At 38.4% G+C, this 19916-nt stretch overlaps 1 protein-coding gene across 1 annotated transcript in view; it reads right to left on the reverse strand.

The window, feature by feature from the left end:
- The window catches only part of LOC127580123 (protoheme IX farnesyltransferase, mitochondrial), a 117779-nt gene that overhangs the window by 54184 nt on the left and 43679 nt on the right, over positions 1–19916 (reverse strand). Inside the window, exon 4 of the mRNA XM_052033336.1 lies at positions 18653–18777. Within this exon, the coding sequence (XP_051889296.1) occupies positions 18653–18777 (125 nt within the window). The remainder of the gene's footprint in view (positions 1–18652; positions 18778–19916) is intronic.

Below are 19916 nucleotides of genomic sequence, written 5' to 3' on the forward strand. Positions count from 1 at the left end.
CCGTTGTGGGGGATGATCTACTAGGGGAAAACTGCAGTGACCAGGTTTCTGGCACTGAGCCTGGTTGTACGGCGCAGAAGGGAAGGGGACAGCGGTAGTGATAAGGGATTCAGTAGTAAGGGGGGCAGAAAGGAGATTCTGTGGACGTGAAAGAGACTCCCAGATGGCATGTTGCCCCCTGGGTGCCAGGGTCTGGGACGTCTCGGATCGGGTCCACAGCATTCTGAAGGGGGAGGGTGAACAGCCAGAAGTTGTGGTACATATAGGTATCAATGACATAGGTAGGAAAACAGATGAGGTCCTGGAAAGGGAATATAGGCAGCTAGGTAGGAAGCTGAAAAGCAGGACCTCAAGGGTAGTAATCTCTGGATTGCTGCCTGTGCCATGTGCCAGTGAGGGTAAGAACAGGTTGATTTGACAGATGAAGGCGTGGCTGAGGAGTTGGTGCAGGGGGCAATGTTTCAGATTTGTGGATCATTAGGATCTCTTTTGGGGAAGGTAAGACCTGTACAAAAGGGACAGGTTACACCTGAACTGCAGGGGGACCAATATTCTTGTGGGCAGGTTTGCTCGAGCCGTTAGGGAGGGTTTAAACTAGTTTGGCAGGGTGGATGGGAACCAGAGTGATGGGTCAGAGGTTGGTGCATTTAGTGTCCGAGTAGAAAGGCTGTGAGGAAGGATAGGCAGGTGAAAGGGCAAAATTGCAGTCAGTTGGATGGGCTGAAATGTGTTTACTTTAATGTGAGAAGTATCTGGAACAAGGGTGATGAATTTAGAGCAAAGGTAAGTGCATGGAACTACAACATTGTGGCCATTACAGAGACTTGGCTGTCACAAGAGCAGGAATGGCTGCTGGATATTCCAGGGTTTAGATGTTCCAAAAGAGACAGTGACAGAGATAAGAGATGTGGGGAAGTGGCTTCGCTGATCAGGGACAGAGTCACTGTTGTAGAAAGGGGGACGTCTCGGAGGGATCGTCTACTGAGTCAGTGTGGGTGGAAGTCAGAAACAGGAAGGGAGCGATCACTCTATTAGGAGTATTCTACAGACCCTCCACCCCCCAGTCACAGCAGAAACACTAAGGAGCGGATCCGGAGGCAGATTTTGGAAAGATGCAAAAATAACAGGGTTGTTGTCATGGGTGATTTCAACTTCCCTAATATTGATTGGCTCCTCCTTAGTGTAAAGGGGATAGATGGTGCAGAGTTTGTTAGGAGTGTCCAGGAAGGATACCCGACACAGTATGTGGACAGGCCAACTAGAGGAGAGGCCATACTGGACCTGGTACTAGGCAATGAGCCTGATCAGGTTTCAGATCTCTTGGTGGGAGAGCATTTTGGACAAAGTGACCATAACTCTTTGACCTTTACCATAGCCTTGGAGAGGGATAGGAGCAGACAATATGGGAAAGTATTTAATTGGGGGAGAGGGACTTATGATGCTATTAGGCAGGAACTTGGGAGCGTAAATTAGGAACAGATGTTCTTGGGGAAGGCACAACAGAAATGTGGAGGTTGTTTAGGGAGTACTTACACGGGATTCTGGCTAGGTTTGTCCCACTGAGGCAGGGTAAGGATGGTAGAGTGAAGGAACCATAGTTGACAAGAGACATAGAATATCTTGTCAAGAGGAAGAAAGAAGCTTACATAAGGTTTAGAAAGCAAGGATCAGACAGGGCTCTGGAAAGTTAAAAGGTAGTCAGGAGGGAGCTTAAGAATAGACTTAGGAGAGCTAGAAGGGGGGCATGAGAAGGCCTTGGCACGTGAGATTAAAGAAAACCCCAAGGTGTTCTACATGCATGTGAAGAATAGGAGGATGACTAGAGTGAAGGTAGGATTGATCAGGGATAAAAGAGGAAACATGTGCCTGGAGTTGGAGGGGGTAGGGGAGGTCCTTAATGAATACTTTGCTTCAATATTCACCAGTAAGAGAGACGTTGACGTTTGTGAGGATGACGTACAACGGGCTGCTACGCTAGAGCATGTCAACGTAAAGAAAGACAATGTGCTGGAACTCTTGAAAAACATTGGGATAAAAATCACCAGGGCCAGATGGGATATATCTGAGGTTATTACAGGAAGCGAGGGAAGAGATTGTAGTGCCTTTGGCAATGATCTTTGCATCCTCACCAGCCACAGTGCCAGATGATTGGCAAATGTTGTTCCTTTGTTCAAGAAAGGGAGTAGGGATAACCCTGGCCAGTGAGTCTTACCTCAGTGGTGGGCAAATTACTGCAGAAGATTCTTAGGGACAGGACTTATGGGCATTTGGAGAAGCATAGGCTGATTAGGGACAGCCAGCATGGCTTTGTGAGGGGCAGGTTGTGCCTCACGAGCCTGACTGAATTCTTTGAGGACGTGACAAAGCACATTGATGAGGGAAGAGCAGTGGATGTGGTGTACATGGATTTCAGTAAGGCATTTGATAAGGTTTCTCATGGAAGGCTCATTCAGAAAGTCAGGAGGCATGGGATCCTGGGAAATTTGGCTGTCTGGATTCAGAATTGGCTCGCCATAGAAGACAGAGAATGGTTGTAGATGGAGAGTATTCTGCCTGGAGGTCGGTGACCAGTTGTGTTCCGAAGGGCTCTGTTCTGGGACCCCTGCTCTTTGTGATTTTTATCAACAACTTGGATAAGGATGTGGAAGGATGGGTTAGTAAGTTTGCAGATGACATGAAGGTTGGTGGTGTTGTGGATAGTGTAGAAGGTTGCTGTAGGTTACAACAGGATATTGATAGAATGAAGACCTGGGCTGAGAAGTGGCAGATGGAGCTCAATCCGGAAAAGTGTGAAGTGATACACTTTGAAAGATCAAATTTGAAGCAGAATACAAGGTTAATGGCAAGACTCTTAGCAGTGTAGAGGATCTTGGGGTCCACATCCATCGATCCCTCAAGGTTGCTGCGCAGGTTGATAGGATTGTTAAGGCAGCATATGGTGTGTTGGCCTTCATTAGTCGTGGTATTGAGTTCAAGAGTCACGAGGTAAAGTTGCAGCTCTATAAAACTCTGGTTGGACCACACTTGGAGTATTGTGTTCAGTTCTGGTCGCCTCATTATAGGAAGGATGTGGAAGCTTTAGAGAGGGTACAGAGGAGATTTACCAGGATGCTGCCTGGATTGGAGAGCATGTCGTATGAGGATAGTTTGAGCGAGCTAGGGCTGTTCACTTTGGAGCGAAGGAGGATGAGAGGTGACTTGATAGAAGTGTACAAGATGATAAGAGGCATAGATCGAGTGGACATTCAGAGATTTTTTCCCAGAGCGAAAATGACTAACATGAGGGGGCATAATTTTAAGGTGAATGGAGGAAGATATAAGGGGGATGTCGGTGGCAAGTTTTTTTTTTACACAGAGAGTGGTGGGTGCATGGAATGCACTGCCGGCAGAAGTGGTGGAGGCAGATACACTAGGGACATTTAAGTGACTCTTAGATAGGCACATAAATGATAGAAAAATGGAGGGCTATGTGGGAGGGAAGGGTTAGATAGATCTTAGAGTAGGAAAAAATGTCGGCACAACATCATGGGCCAAAGGGCCTATACTGTGCTGTAATGTTCTATGTTCTATATTATGATTATATAATCTCCTGGGCCACAAAATGGGTAGCTGCAGAAGCTTCACATTACAATCTATTAAAATATTTTCCATTTAGTACAACATTACTGCTACTTGACACTCGAATTTGTTTTCTAGATGGAAGAGAAACCAAAGTTGAAAGTTCTGTAAAAATAATGTTCTGTAAAATATTTACAGAACAGTCAAAACAATATCGTGCAATTGTTTAGGAAGAGCCAACAATCAAGAGAAATATTGCAAAATCAATTATTTTAAATTACATTCTGATACTCTAAAATGTACTGGAAGTGAACATGTACAAAATACACCTTTCAAACTGTTACAATGAAAGCTTTCAAAATTTAATCTTTAAAAGCAATATGAAATTATTTTTTTACTATTATTTCTGTACTTTTTGATTGACTTGATTTCAACAAAAATGATAAACCTTTGGGTCTAGTTTTATTCCACAGTTTTTGATTGGCATGTTAGAGAAACGTTAATTTACCGGCACCTTCAAATTCTTACAAGACGTAAAAAGTCTGCTCAATGCAGGTTGCAAATTGGTATTATAAAGTAAAGATGGCAGAATATTTTGCGTAAATAGGTAACTTGAAAGAGACAACATGAAAATACTTGTGTATAAAGGTTTGCTTTGCATACTTTTAATATTTAAATTGCCGTAGCTCTGTGCAGACTGAACTTGACAGCACCTGTGATGAATTAAGTAATGCTTGGTTTAATTCATTAAATAAACTACAGAACGTCATGCCAACTCCCTTATCTGTCTCTTTGTATTTACTCTTTTGATGCTTCATCATGAGACTCTAACCTGAAGTTCTTCATCAAACTGGTCTGAAAGGGACTGCACTCAATTCCAAGTAAAAACTTCCAGCAGATATATTGATATATTTATATCCTCGTTATTTGTCTTAGAAATTACACTTGATCTCCTTACAATGTACAGTATCACATTAATTGATATTGCTGACTTAAGAGCAAATGGCACTTAACAATGAAAATGTCAACTCAAATTACTTACATGACAAATTCATGGCCTAAATATTCTGCATAATAACCTATTCAAGAACAACATAATATATAAACCAAAATGTTTTCAACTACTGTAGTAACTCATTTCAAATCAAGCCACAAATAAGTGGATTAAATAAGTCACCTTAGATGTTCTGCTGAAATAATAAAAGCAAAGCAAATCACAATTTATTTTGAACCAATCCTGTATTCTAACCAGAATTTAGGCTTAAAGAAATAAATGTGGACAATAGAAAGCAAACTTGTTCCAAAATAATTAGAGCTGAAAAGATTAAGAGCTTTTCTTGGCACATATGAAGTTTAGGAAAGGAAGTTTCTGGACTCTTTTTCTGGTGTTTTAGAAGCTGATGAGAACCTTAGTTTGAATTATTTGATCTGGACTACTTCAGGATGGTTATGTATTACATCTGATCTCACGATTTGCCTTTTTATGCACTGAAGTTCAGTGAACACAAGTGGAGGACCACAGAACCATAAAATGTGGAGCAAAGTACATATCATTTGGTCAGTCACTTGCACCAAGATTAGTTTGGAAACAATAATAACAGAAGGAACCATCAGCACATTGCATTTACTAAGCATTGCATACCATCCTCAGAGATGAACATTTTCCACTTCATTTTTGTTCAAGCTTCACAATCTTTTCACATTAAGCAGACAGACTTCATGTATTACATATCTGAAAGGTAAACAATTTAACATGTCCAAAATACACCTTTCAAATTGTTCCAGTGGAGGACCCCGTCTTATTCAGGTCACTACTTTGAGATCGTGCAGCGCATTTTTAGTTGACATTTTTCATCACTGAATCTCATTTTTCCCCCCTTCAAAGCAGTGAATGCAAGACAGCAGCTGGAGATTCAATTGCATGGTACAATATTTTTGTGTGTTATGTAATTGAATTTTACCAAAAACCCATCCCATCCCTCGGGTATTTAACATGCCAGTAATTTGCTACAGGTCATCCATGTGTACAACACACTCTTGCATAGAGACCACTAGACATGTACAGTATTGCCAAATGCTGCACAATATTTTGACAGAACTTGTACAAAATTCTTACATGTAAACATGGGCCTTATATACCAAATAATTTTTTGCAAGTGATGTCAAAATGAGCAGGCTTTAACTAAATGGTTGAGAGAGGTCTGCTTCAGCACTCATTTCAGGAGCTCCCACACAACCTGGTCTGCTACTGTAGAATGCTAGGCATCCATCATTTTTCAGGTAGATCTTAGTGTTCACTCCCACCACCACCTCCTGCCTCCTCAGAACACTTGATCCTCTCTTCAGCTCTCTGCATTATCCCCAATCAATTCCCTACCCAACTCTCATCTCAGCTTCAGATTGCTCCCTCACCCACCCATCTCCATTTTTGGCCCCAATCAAAGACCCCACCCACCCGGGACATTCTCTCTTCTCTCCTCTTCCATCGGGTGGAAGATACAGGAGCCTGAAGGCATGTACCACCAGACTTAAGGACAGCTTCTACCCCACTGTGATAATAATGATCTATCTTGTTGTGACCTTGCACCTTATTGCACTGCACTTTCTCTGTAGCTGTGACACTTTACTCTGTACTGTTACTGTTTTTACCTGTACTACTTCAATGCACTCTGTGCTAACTCAATGTAACTGCACTGTGTAATGAATTGACCTGTACGATTGGTTTGTAAGACAAGCTTTTCACTGTACCTCAGTACAAGTGACAATAATAAACCACTATCAATACCAATCATCCCTCCACTGTCACAACCCAACATCTGTACCTTGCTGGACCCTCTATCAATCCACCACCTCCTCCCTAACCTAACTGAAACTAGCATTAACAGATTAAAAACCTTTTGTGTGCACGTGTCCAAGGGCTGCTCTGCTGTACATGGTGCCTTGGTGCTTGCACAGATTCAGGCAGGATAGAATTTCTAGCCAAATAACTGAGTATATACAAACTTTAAAACTTAAATTATCAAAGTTCATAAAATTTAAAATAAAAATAGAAATTGTTGGAAATACACAGCAGGTGAGAACAGTTTCAACAAAAGGCATTGACCCAAAACATTAACTCTATTTCTCCAAGATACTGACTGAACTGCTGAGTATTTCCAGCATTCTCTGGTTGTATTGCAGATTTCTAGCAAATACAATCTTTTGTTTTTGGTGCATACTATTCAAATGAAACTAAATCAATTCCTTTCTTCACCAGATTCTGAGCCAATCCTGGAAAAAGAGTGATCAAGACCAAAATGTTCCACTGTAAGTGCTTGAAAATAGTTGCAGCAAATCAGCCAATGATTATTGCACCCAAGATATAATTAAGAAAAACAGACCAAAAAATGATTTCAATGACCCAGTGAATAAATCCTGAGACACGAGCTACAGAGTCTCTCAAGGTTTATGCAAGGCCAAGAGGGAAGACAACACACAACATTGCAATTGAGGCTAAAGGCAAACATGGTGAGCTGGATTTAACTCAATATATTGAAATTATAAAAAAAAACAGATTTGAGTTTATTTGGTTGCAATGTTAATTATGATCAATTGACAACCTAGATATCGATGAATTTTACACAATTTTTCTGGTTTAAAAATTCCTTAAACAGCTACTTTTACCATTATGGGAATAAAACTTATGACAGTGCACCAGAATTCAGTTTTTAAACAAAAGTTCCAATGATTTTGAAAGTCAAATAGAAATGGATGTACTTACAAGTTTTATATTAATCTTCTTTCTTACATTATTAAAATGTAGAAGCTATTGGATTTAAAACAGAGGGACTAGATTGCAAATAGAAAAATCTTCCCCAACTTCACCACCACTACTGGCAGCTACACCTATAAGTCCTCTTTGGGCCATATTCTGAAATTTGTTTTTCTAAACCTCTGCCATAAAACTCATCTCTTAACTTAATATCTTGTGGCTTGATCCCCACATTTGTTCAATCACACGTCTGTGACTATTGTGATGACCAGAGTGTTCGAATTCTCTTATGTTCTTTAAGATAACAACTGTCCTTATCTATTGCCTGTCAAATTGCCACACGCAAAAACTCAAATATATGTTCAAAAAATGTTATCTTCGCTGCAAGTTAAAAATCCCAAATTGCAATTATTCACCACAGACATATTTCAACCTTTTTTTAAAAAATATATTGTTCAAACGGTGGAGTGTTGATGTTAAATCAAAAGTGTATGTGGAATGGTTATTGAAACAACATGTGACAGAGATCATTACATCTGCAGAGATAGCAAACAGTCATTAATCGACAGTACTTTAATAACCCTGTCACTGCAATTGTATGCAATTCCAATTGTGGTCTCACAATGCATCTTCTCTTAAGACACTGTCTGAATGATGTCATTGCTATTCATTGTTTGCAACAAATATATATTTTAAAATGGGGCAGGGGTTAAAAAATGAAGTAATTCTAAAGCAAATCATTTAAAAAAGATAAGACTCTCTCTCGTAGCAAAGATTGAGACACGTATTTTAAAAAGTAACTGAGAAGAGGTAGAATTCATAGTTCTATATTTTGTTTTTGAACAGCCACATAAGATGGTATTGGTATTGATTTATTATTGTCACTTGTACCAAGGTACAGTGAAAAACTTGTCTTGCATACCATTCTTACAGATCAATTCATTACACAGTGCATTGAGGTAGTACAGGGTAAAAACAGTAACAGAATACAGAGTAAAGTGTTACAGCTACAGGGAAGTGCATTGCAGGTAGACAATAAGGTGCAAGGTCATAACAAGGTAGATTGTGAGATCAAGAGTCCATCTCATCATAAGGGAACCGTTCAATAATCTTATCACAGTGGGATAGAAGCTGTCCTCGAGCCTGGTGGTATGTGCCCTCAGGCTCCTGGATCTTCTGCCTGATGGGAGAGGAGAGAAGAGAGAATGACCCGGGTGGGTGGGGTCTTTGATTATGTTGGCTGCTTCACCAAGGCAGCGAGAGGTATCGACAGAGTCCATGAAGGGGAGGCTGGTTTCCATGACATGCTGGGCTGTGTCCACAACTCTCTGAAGTTTCTTGCAGTCCCGGGCAGAGCAGCTGCCATACCAAACCACGATGCATCCAGATGGGATGCTTTCTGTGGTGCATCGATAAAAGTTGGTGAGTGTCAAAGGGCACATGCCAAATTTCTTTAGCTTCTGAAGAAGTAGAGGCACTGGTGACCTTTCTTGGCCATGGCGTCTATTTGCTTGGACCAAGACAGGCTATTGGTGATGTTCACTCCAAGGAACTTGAAACTCTCAACCCTCTCGACCTCAGCACCATTGATGTAGACAGATGCATGTACACTGCCCCCTTTCCTGAAGTCAATGACTAGCTCTATTGTTTTGCTGACATTGAGGGAAAGGTTGCTGTCATGACACCATGTCACTAAGCTCTCTATCTCCTTCCTGTGCTCTGACTCCTTGTTATTTGAGATACAGCCTACTACGGTGGTATCATTTGCAAACTTGTGGATGGAGTTAGAGCAGAATCTGGCCATGCAGTCATGAGTATATAGGGAGTAGAGTAGAGGGCTGAGGACACAGCCTTGTGGGGCACCTTGTTGAGAATAGTCGTGCTGGAGGTGCTGTTGCCTATCCCCACTGATTGCAGTCTGTTGGTCAGAAAGTCAAGGATCCAGTTGCAGAGAGAGGTGTTGAGTCCCAGGTGAAGAGCTCTGGTAACAATGGAAATTTGCATGTGTTGTAAGTACTTTATATTTCTGTCTACCCAAAGATAATCCAGTGACTTCTTCAATATGTTCCATTATCCATAACAGGAACTCTGGGATTTCTACATTATTAAACATCACAGAAGATGTCGGTGAAGCATGCAATCTGAGATGTTTAGGGCATTATGTGGTGTACCACTCCTTTGAGTGGCACACTATCCTGTACAGAAAAAGATTGCTGTCCTTTCATCGTCCCTGGATCTGAATCTCAAAACTCCAAACACAACAATGCAATTCAAGCACCCTCACCAGAAGGGACTTCAGTGTTTCAGGAAGGAATCTAAGAAATGTTTCTCAATGGCAATTAAGGATGACCTGAGCAAAGTCTAAATGACTCAAAAGAAACAAATCATAAATATAAGTAGTAGATTTGGTGAACAACACCGTTGCCAGCTTGGGGATGATTTCATTCTTAATATTCCTTTTTGATGGATGAAAATTTATTTTTGCATCATCTGTGTAGATTCATACTGGCAAAAACTCTAATCTGATGCCACTGAAATCAATAAATGATGTATGTTCAGCTTAATGTGAATGGGATAGGCATCCATGTAAAACTCATCTTCTGTATGGTTAGCATAAACAATTATATCTCCCAATAAGAATTGACTTAAAATTGGTTTGGCTTTCACATGGACACATTCAGACAAAAGTTCAAAGAATGCCTCAAGGGAGTCTTGCATTATTAAAACTCAATGCTAGTCAAAAAAGAAATGCTTGCTATGCATCTTGGAAACTTCTAAAAAAAATTAATTTCAATCTTTTAACCATGAGTTGAGAATGGACATGCAGGACTCTGCACAAATAAGTTCCCAGATAAGTCAGATTTCCTTGAGCACAATCACCACATTAAGTTGTGTCTACTGACATCACCTCCTTTGAAACAGGTACTATTTTAAAACAAAATAGACAATCATGCATTTTATCTCATTGCTCTGTATGAGACCCTGTCATATACTGGTTATCACATTCATCCATATTGTAATAGGGATTGCACTTCAGAAGTACCTCATGGTTGTGAAGTACAAGCAATGGTTTGTGGATGTGATGGTTGGTATGTAAGTGCAAGTTTGAGTATCTGTTCATTATCTACAACTTGTAATTCTTCACTATCCCTTGATTTGTTATCATTATTTATTTGATGTGTTCATTTTCTGGGGCTGCTTGGGATTCTTTAGGAAGTGCCATCAGACCTGAAGGTGCTTAGATCATAAGACAGGATCCAGTTATTAACCTGTAATCTTAAATGAGAGGAAAATGAACAGTATGTTCTCAATGACATTGATTGTGATTACAAGTAATATTAACAACTGAAAAGAAAAATATTATCTAAACTATTTCACTCTCTAAAATTTCTTCTACATTTCTTCTACAAACAATGCTGGTCACAATGAAATGTAAAGTTTAAGTTGTTCATTTTTTATATTTATTTTAAGTATATTCTCAAATCAGTCATTAATTATTGTTTAACCAGAATTTAAATGAAAAATGGTGAAAGCTGCATACAGATTATAGAATAGTACAAGTAAAATGCCTTTGCCTCCTCTAAACAATGAACTTTTGGAATGGGCTAAAAGCCAGGGTAGTTGAACTTCCAGTAACACAAATAATTAACCAACAGTAAGTGGCACTTGAAGGACAGAACAAATAAGAATTTAAGCTGCATTTTAAACACTGCAAATTCAAATGCAAAACTAATCTTAGAAATACTGGAAGCACTTGAATAGTCCACAGACTTTGTCCCACAGCACTCAAGATGCCAAAAATTTACATTCTCAATGGTCTATGTTCAATCTGCAGATCACTTTTTAATGTTTACACAGTTGTTAGAAGTGATAATTAGCATGTTCTGCCACAAAGGATTTTATTGCCTACTGCATTGTCACAAAAAATAACTTTTTTTGCCAAATAAACATGTGATGCCAAAATTGGATCCTTATTGATGTGAGACCAAAAGCCTAAGCCAAGATGATGAACATAGTTATCACTGGAACACACCTCTTGCCAGTAAGTAGTATTTATATTTCTGTAAGAAGTCTTTTGTTACACTACTAGCAGACTAGACCTCCTTATAGCACATTCACCCCTTAATTACTCTACACCAAACTAGAAATGATTGCACTATATATATGACACATTGTTTATTTCAATTTTTAGCACTGCAGTACATTTTTCAATTGATTTGGCAAATAAATTAGCAAATGCAACAACTAAAATACCTGAAATTGACCTTCACCTATAAAGGTCCTACTAAACTGTATTGCTCACCTCAAATGGCTGATCAGATTCTGAAGTTACTGCCTGGAATGTGTAGCTTGCAGTATATCCTTCTCCACAATAGCTTTTGTTTAATGGATATTTGTGATTCACTGATACAAAGGAGATGTAAATGTTTCTCAACCAAATATTAGTCTATCAATCTTTTGAAGCTGGAACTAATTTTCTTAAACCAAAATACTGCCAGTGCTGGAAATCTTACACAAAAACAGAAAATGCTATAAATACTCAATACAGTAGGCAGTATCTATGGTGAGAGAAACATAATTAATGTGTCAGGTCAATATGAAACATTAACTATTTCTGTCTTCACAGATGATGCCCGGACTATGAACTACTTTTATTATCCTTTTGTGGGAAGTGCGAGTTGCTGAAAGGGTCAGCATTTGTTGCCCATTCTTTATTCCCTGGAAAAAGCAATGACAAGCTACTTCTGCATACTGCTGCAGTCTAGATGTGGAAGATACTTCAACAATGCTATAAGGTCTGCAGCTTCAGGATTCTGACCTACAATGATGAAGGAATGGCAATGCACTTCAAGGTCAGAGTGACAAAGGACATGAAGGAAAACTTCTAAGTGGTTGCATTGCCAAGCGCTTACTATTGTTATTCTAGACAGTTGATGCCATGGGTTTGGGGCATCCTGTCGAAGAAACCTTGAGGAGTTGCAGTGGTGAATCTTGTTCATGGTGCACATTGAATTGCTGGTGCACTTGTGGTGCAGAGAGTGACATTCAAGAGTATTGTCGGATCGGTTATTTTCAAATCCGCAAGTTCTTTCAGGAGTCCAAGAAAGAGTTGAAAACAACTTGGTTCTTCAGAAAGCTTTATTGGAAAATTTTAAAACAAAAGAAACAGTCACAGAGCACATGGCACTAGCTTTACTACTAGGAGATGAGCCAAAACAAAGGAATTAAAAATGAGTTAGGGCTGGGTGGGGGGGGGGGGGGGGGGGGGGGGGGCGGGTAGGAGAGCAAGAGAGTGATTAACAAAAAATGACACCTTTTATACCTGAGATAAGAGGTACTCCTTAGCTAACAATAGTCCAATCAGGAAACCTATTAGATTCACCTGATGGACGAACCAATAAGCTAGGAAGCAGCCATTCCTTGTACAGCCAGTTGAAGTGTATTAAACATGTTAAAAAACTACTTAAAACAGTCGAATCCAATGTATTGACTGTGAACCAGTCTAGGGACAGCTTTATCCTGGATGATGCCGAGAGATAGAGCTTTGCCAAACCAAGGGTGCAAAGCATTAGAACACTCTCCTGATGAGACTTGTAGATGGTGGAAAAGCTTTAACAGTTTAGCATGTGTCACTTGTTGCAGGATACATGGGCTTTGACACATTGGTTTGGTTAAATTTCTGATCAACAACAAACAGCAGGATATTTATAAAGGGGATTAGATGAAGTTAATGTTATTAAGTATCAAGGAGAAATGGTTAGACTTTCTCTTGTTGAAGTCTTATTGGAACTTGGGTAGGACAAATGTTATGTGCCAATTGTCAATACAAATATGAACAATGGCCATTTCTTTCTGCATCTGGACATGGACTAATGATTCCTCATCTGAGATGCAGTAAATGAAAATCAATGATGGCACTGTGCACTTAATTACCTAGATCCCTCTGAACTTCACTCATTTCTGCAGATGAGTTAAGTTCAGAACAATCTAAGTGCTCTAATGCATGAATCATAAAAAAGTTAGCAGGCAGATCCAACGGTAGTTAAGGAGGCAAATGGCATTTTGGTCTTTATCGCAAAGGGGTTGGAGTTTAAGAATAGGGAGATTTTGTTACGGTTGTAGAGTGTTGGTGAAGCCACATCTGGAATACTGCGCACAGTTTTGATCCCCTTACATTAAAAGAAAAGGACATGGTGGCATTGGAGAATGTCCAAAGGAAATTCACCAAGCTAATTAGTGGGATGAGCAGGTTGTCCTCTAAAGAGAGGCTGGACAGTTTGGATCTGTATTCCTTGTAGTTTTGAAGAATGAGGAGTGATCTTATTCAAATATATAAGATCCTAAGGGAACTTGACAGGATGAGAACAAGGGACCATAGTTCCAAAATAAGGGACCAGTCATTTAAAACTGAGGTGCAGTGAAATTTCTTCTCTCAAAGGGTAGTGAATCTCTAGAAATCTTTGCACCTGCAAGTAATAGAGGTCAGATCATTAGAAATATTTAAGGATGAGATAGATACATATTTGAAAGATGAAGGAATTGAGAGTTATGGGGAACTGGCACAGAAGAGGAGTTGAGACCAGCATAGATCAGCCATGATTGTATTGAATGGTGGGCAGGCTTGAGGGGCCTGGTGACCTAATCCTGCTCCTATTTTCTTGCACCCTAGTGTTTATGTTGAACATTACAACTTTATCCTTTGACGAAGGATAGTAATTGTGAATTTTAAAAACAGAACATTGTTTTGAAGGATGCTTTTCATTACCCCAGGGTGGTCCCAGAACAGTTGCTAAATTATTTGTTAAGGTAGGTAACTGCAGCAAACTAACTTTTACAAGTAGTCAACACCAACTTGCATTTAAGGTTTATTTAAGAAATGTGAGCTGAGGGACACCAGGAAAATTTCAATTATTATAACCAAACACTTTACAGCTATCTGAAAGAGCAAATGGTGTCTCAGTTGAATGCCTCATTCTAAAGATGCCACTTGTCTCAGTGTAATAGTCCCTTAGGACTGTACTTGTGTCTGGAGTGGTCCTTGATCCCATGACCTTGATTAAGAAAGGAGAATGTTATCATTGAGCCACGATGCAAGTAAAAGGGGAAGAAAGTAAGTTTTGGCACTATCATGCGACAATACCCTGTTTGAAAGTTCCTAAGAACTTGGAATAACAACATAAACGATAAGGCTAAATTTAAAGCAAATAAAAGGGTTTCAGAAAGTTGCTGGATCAGTTCGTGAAAGCTAGTTTGACAAGTCAAAGACAACAATTCTACTTTTAAGTATAACTCACAGACAACCCAGAAAATGATGGCTTAAATGATAGTCTTTCCTTTGTTCTTTCCCTTAACTAGTTTTTCACATTTTGATCATCTGGAATGCTTTTGTTCCCAGTGCAATGGTTATTTGTGAAGCAAGACCTTGGCACAAGATCTATCATTTCTACATACAGCTGCTCAGATCAATCGCACAGGTATCAATGTAATCTTAAAATTATGATTCAATCAGAGAACTAGTCATTTATGTAGACCACTTGCATTGATTCAAACTTACCTGTATTTCTTCAAAACAAAATATCAGGAGAGAATTTAAGAATTTAGTCAAGATACCAAACTTTGATCTTGTGCTCTTCACACATTAATTCTAACAGACAAAAAAATATGGTGATGTGCTTGAGGTAATTCTACAAAAATGAATCAGTGAAGGTACTATCCTTATATTAATTATACATTCAATCTGAGGCAAACTGCCTGCATGACTCTGTCAAATAAATTTATACCAATCACTTGGAACTTTGCCAATTGGATTAAGAAACAAAACCTACTCCACCACCATCTTGTGACAGATGACAGTCCGTCTGCAGGCAGCCAAAGGAAATGCAATATTTTGTTTCTATCACAAAAAGGAGATAGTTTTGCCTGATTGTTCAGGGTAACAAGAAAATAACTAGCAGCTAGTTGTTCATCAAAAGGCTTGATCAACATTATAGACAAAAAATGAAGCAGTTCATGACTGTTAACCGAGCAGCGAACTTAAGTTGCTACCTAAAATTTAGAACTAAACATGGTTAAACTTTTAGTTTTAAATTCTTAGTTTCTGACTGTTACATTCTGGATAAAATGGAAATAAGGGGCACAGTAGCAGCACTCAATGCCAAAACAGGTCAAGATATGTAATGATGTCAAGTTAATGTGCCTTCAATTCCCATATTATGGGAAAAATTTATTTGGATTATGATAATTTCCAATAGGTTTTCGTATCTGTATATTGAACGTACAAATTGAACTTTTCAGATCACACTGCAGCCTCAACGTCAATATGGAATAAAGGAAATGTAAGTTATTTAAAATCACTGGCAATTAAGATACTGGTATACTAGAAGTTGTGCAAGTATGTTTTAAGATGTAACTTTTTATTTGTTTTGTTAACCAGGTAAAATATGTCACAGAACCAAAAGGATAATTGAAAATGCTTGAAAATTTTTAAAAAAAGTTGCAGCAAGTCTGAAATAGAACAGGAAATGCTTGAAATACTCAGCAGGTCAGACAGTATCTGTGGAAAGAGAAATAGAATTAATGTTTCAGATCAAAGACCCTTTGTCAGGACTGGGGAAGAGAGAAAACAAGCCAGTTTTAGGCTGCAGAGCGGATGGGGGAAGGTTTGGAAAAGGCAGATAGGCCTCTCCCTATCTGAAATATTCCCTTTGTCCTATCCACCCATCCCTCCCCCAGCCTCTCTGCAATGTAAAACCAACTTGTTTAAACCCTTCCCAAATGTTGACGAAGGGTCTCTTGACTTAAACATTAACTCTGTTTCTCTTTCTACAGATGCTGTCTGACCTGCTGAGAGTTTTCAGCATTTTCTGTTTTTAATTCAAAATGCTTGCTATGCCTCAACAAAAAGTATAAAAAGAGCTTAATTGATAGTCTGCAGTTAAACAAACCCTCTCTGATTTATGTGCTTTGTTTGTCTTAAAGAATTTTCTCTTTTCGTTTACATAATTTTGTAATTTATCAAATAAAACCTCAACTATTACTAATTAAAGACATGCGGTGCGCCATTTCACAAAATCTATTTTACACTAATACCTTCTGACAGAGTTTTTAAGACAACAGTATGAAACCACCAAGGAGTATTCTGATATGTCACTATCACAATCACTTCATCAACCCACAGATTAAAGGTAGCACTATTGCTTAAGGCAACCTGTCTGGCTAAAACCTTGCAGACTTCATTGAAGCCAATCACATATTTATACCCAACTTCTGTGAAATATTCTGAGCATAATCTGTCAAAATGCTTCCCCATGGCTTCGGAAACATAAATTTCTACTTGTAGCATTGCAGTCCTGCTGGTTACCATCATTTTTCCAACACATAAAAAGAAGCATGGTAATATCACTGGGAAGAAAACAAATTCCACCTTCATTAGTGATGCACACAATGCAGTTAGAGCAAAGAATTCACACAATCAATCGCAGATCTTGGCCCAGAGCATGTACAAAATGGAAACGCTGATTGCGTCAATACAGTACTAGAGATCATTACACTTGGTCAAATGGAGTTCATTCATCTTCAGTCACAAGTTATAAATTTTCACTGAAACTGCAAAATAAAGTGATGTAGAAGTCGCACTTCCAAGTTACAATGCAGACGACATTTAACTGACGCAATATTAATTCTCATATAACTGTTATATTGTGCCTCCAGAATAAACACCAAAGCTCTGGTTTGTTGTTTAACCTTTACGGAAAGCACAAATGCAGACTTCTCAAGTACCAGCCTAAGTTGGTTACTATGACAGGAGGTGTTACATGAGGAAATGGGTGGTAAACTCAATCTCCCAGATGCTAAGCAAGGAGTCCAGGAGATCTTTCCTTGCAGGTGCAAATGAAGAATGATAAAGCAGAGGCATTGGCATGGACAATCATTCTGGCTTTTTTTTAAATGAGACTGAATGGTTAGAAATGCTGAGAAATATTTTGTTGTTTGAATCAAGTAAGTTGTCAGTATTACATGAAATTTTTTTTGTGATTTTATATGACAACATATTGACTGAAATAATGTATTTGACAGGACAATAGTTCTATAAATTTACCTTTAAAATAAAGGAAGTCACATTCTTACTAAGCCTTATACCACCAGGTGTTTGCACAATTAGAGAGATTAAAAAAATATACATGCAAGGGATAAATACACAGTTCAGGTCACAAGGGATAATGTTATAACCAGGTTATCTCCTTGTACAAATATATGCAACTGGAGTCACCTCCAATAAAATTAATGTAGTACATACACATTAATTTTTGGTGTGACTTATTCTACTGTATTCAAGAAAGTAACGACACCGGCTACTAAACTTCTGCAAATCAGCTGGGTTTAGTTAGTAACATTTTACTTTGATTTAAGTCCTGACATGAAGGGCTTGAACAAAAAACAGTGAATTCAATATGGTACTCGGAGTATGTTGTTTTGTCAAACGTGTCATCTTTCTGGTGAATTGCTTTACAAAGTTCACGTCAGTCTATTCAGATGATCCCAAAACATTTTGTAATGCAATTCAAAGATGATTAGGAAGCTTGATGTCCTTCATCACTCTTTACTAAAGTAGGCAAAGTAGTCATTTATGTTGTCTGCTGCTGGTGGGGTTTTGCAGAGTACAAACTGTTACTGTTGACTACATAATCGCGACTACAGAAATCCCTCATTGGTTGTGAAGTATTTTGGGACAACTCAAGGGTACTGTAAAAACACAAGCTTCATGCCTTGCTAATATTTTTCTCTAACACCTATTAGCTGAGGATCAACAACTCTCATTACAATATAAAGGTAGGATTTGGCCCTATTAATCAAGGCCACAAACTTTTAACATCAGAAAATTCTGAACAAAAAAAACTGCTTCAAAGAGCATTCAGTTAAACTACGGAATGCAAATATGCAATGCTGATGCAACCAAAGTCTTCATGAATAGTATCCGGAGTAGTCTGTTCCTTACTTAAAATGACCAACCATATAAGGCTCATTGTACAAATAAAACATAAAAAAACAAAATACCCTTACACTCATGCTAATAGCATAATGTAAAGTACTTTCACATGTGATTATTTAAATTCTGTCAGAATTTCAAATGCAAAACTATTTCTTTTAAATAAACAACAAGGCTGTAAGATTACCTTTATCTTAAATGGTACAACATTGAAGATTATGTTTTATCAGTGGAAAAGGTCCATTCACTCAGCTTTCCCATACGGACATCAATATACTTCCTACCCAGGAAAGGTGTGAGCCTGTTAAAAAGAGCTCTGTTTTTTTGTCTGGTTTGTGTTAAAATGAATTACTCACCTGGTTAATGGAGTTGGCAGCACAGGAAGCGAGGCCTGTTCCAACAGTGGTGAGAAGGAAACAGCTCAGGTCGAAGGGTACAGGTGCCATGGCAAATCCAGCAGTCGCAGTTGTTACAACTAAAGCTGAAATAAACATGAAACAGAAAGACAGGAAATCACTTATAATTTCAGAAAATTTCATTAAGATTACAATTTTTGGTCACTTTTGTCTTCTATGATGGTTGGACAAATTAGTCAAAAAGTCCTTTCCAATATCTATTTAATTTATGTTGTATATTCACAGACTAATTATGAACTGGACAGGTTTTGAGACAATTTGGAGAAATTTTCCTTTTAAGATTAATCCACAATTGGTCCAGCTACCACCCCACTGATTCATGCTGATCAGTTCTCTTTTGTTTATGTGTTCACCAAATTTAAAAATAATAGATCACTTATATATTAAGTGCTAAAGTATCTTATGTACTTATAGAACAATTTAAAACATCAATACTCAACTATAAAGATCCAGTCCAAAAATTATATTCTAGGCAACTAAACACACTTCCAGAGCATGCACCATTTGTAAGCACTTTGAAAATGAATACGAATCCAAATGTCACCAGGGTAAATAGAATTAAGATAGTTTTATTAGTTTTGCTTAAATCCATTGATTAAGGGAGTTTTGTGTAATCTTCAATCTGCACCTTTTCAGTGTTTTATCTATTTTGTCATCAGCAATTCAAGCCATCCTCATTCTCAACAATATCTAGTCCAGAAGGTTGCAATACACCCTTACAGAATGTACCAGCCTTCCAGACAACATCAAATTCCACAAGTTCAGGTAACTTGCTGTCTCTGCCTAAATCAAAAATGACCATTTTTGCTACAAGTTATCCATCTATGATATTGGGTCAGTTTTTCCTTTCTCCATTAGCACAGCCTGACCTGCTGGCCAAATCCCAGCACTCCACAACATTTCACACTTCCTTATTTGAATCTTCATCCTCTAACTGCCCCCATGACCTAAAAACTGGAGAAACTCCACAATTTCATTTACTCACAACTGTGTATTTATCTCTTGCATGTATATTTTTTTAATCTCTCTAATTGTGCAAACACCTGGTGGTATAAGGCTTAGTAAGAATGTGACTTCCTTTATTTTAAAGGTGAATTTATAGAACTATTGTCCTGTCAAATACATTATTTCAGTCAATATGTTGTCATATAAAATCACAAAAAAAATTTCATGTAATACTGACAACTTACTTGATTCAAACTCC

This window comes from Pristis pectinata, chromosome 18, assembly GCF_009764475.1.
Source record: "Pristis pectinata isolate sPriPec2 chromosome 18, sPriPec2.1.pri, whole genome shotgun sequence".
Classification (NCBI taxonomy): domain Eukaryota; kingdom Metazoa; phylum Chordata; class Chondrichthyes; order Rhinopristiformes; family Pristidae; genus Pristis; species Pristis pectinata.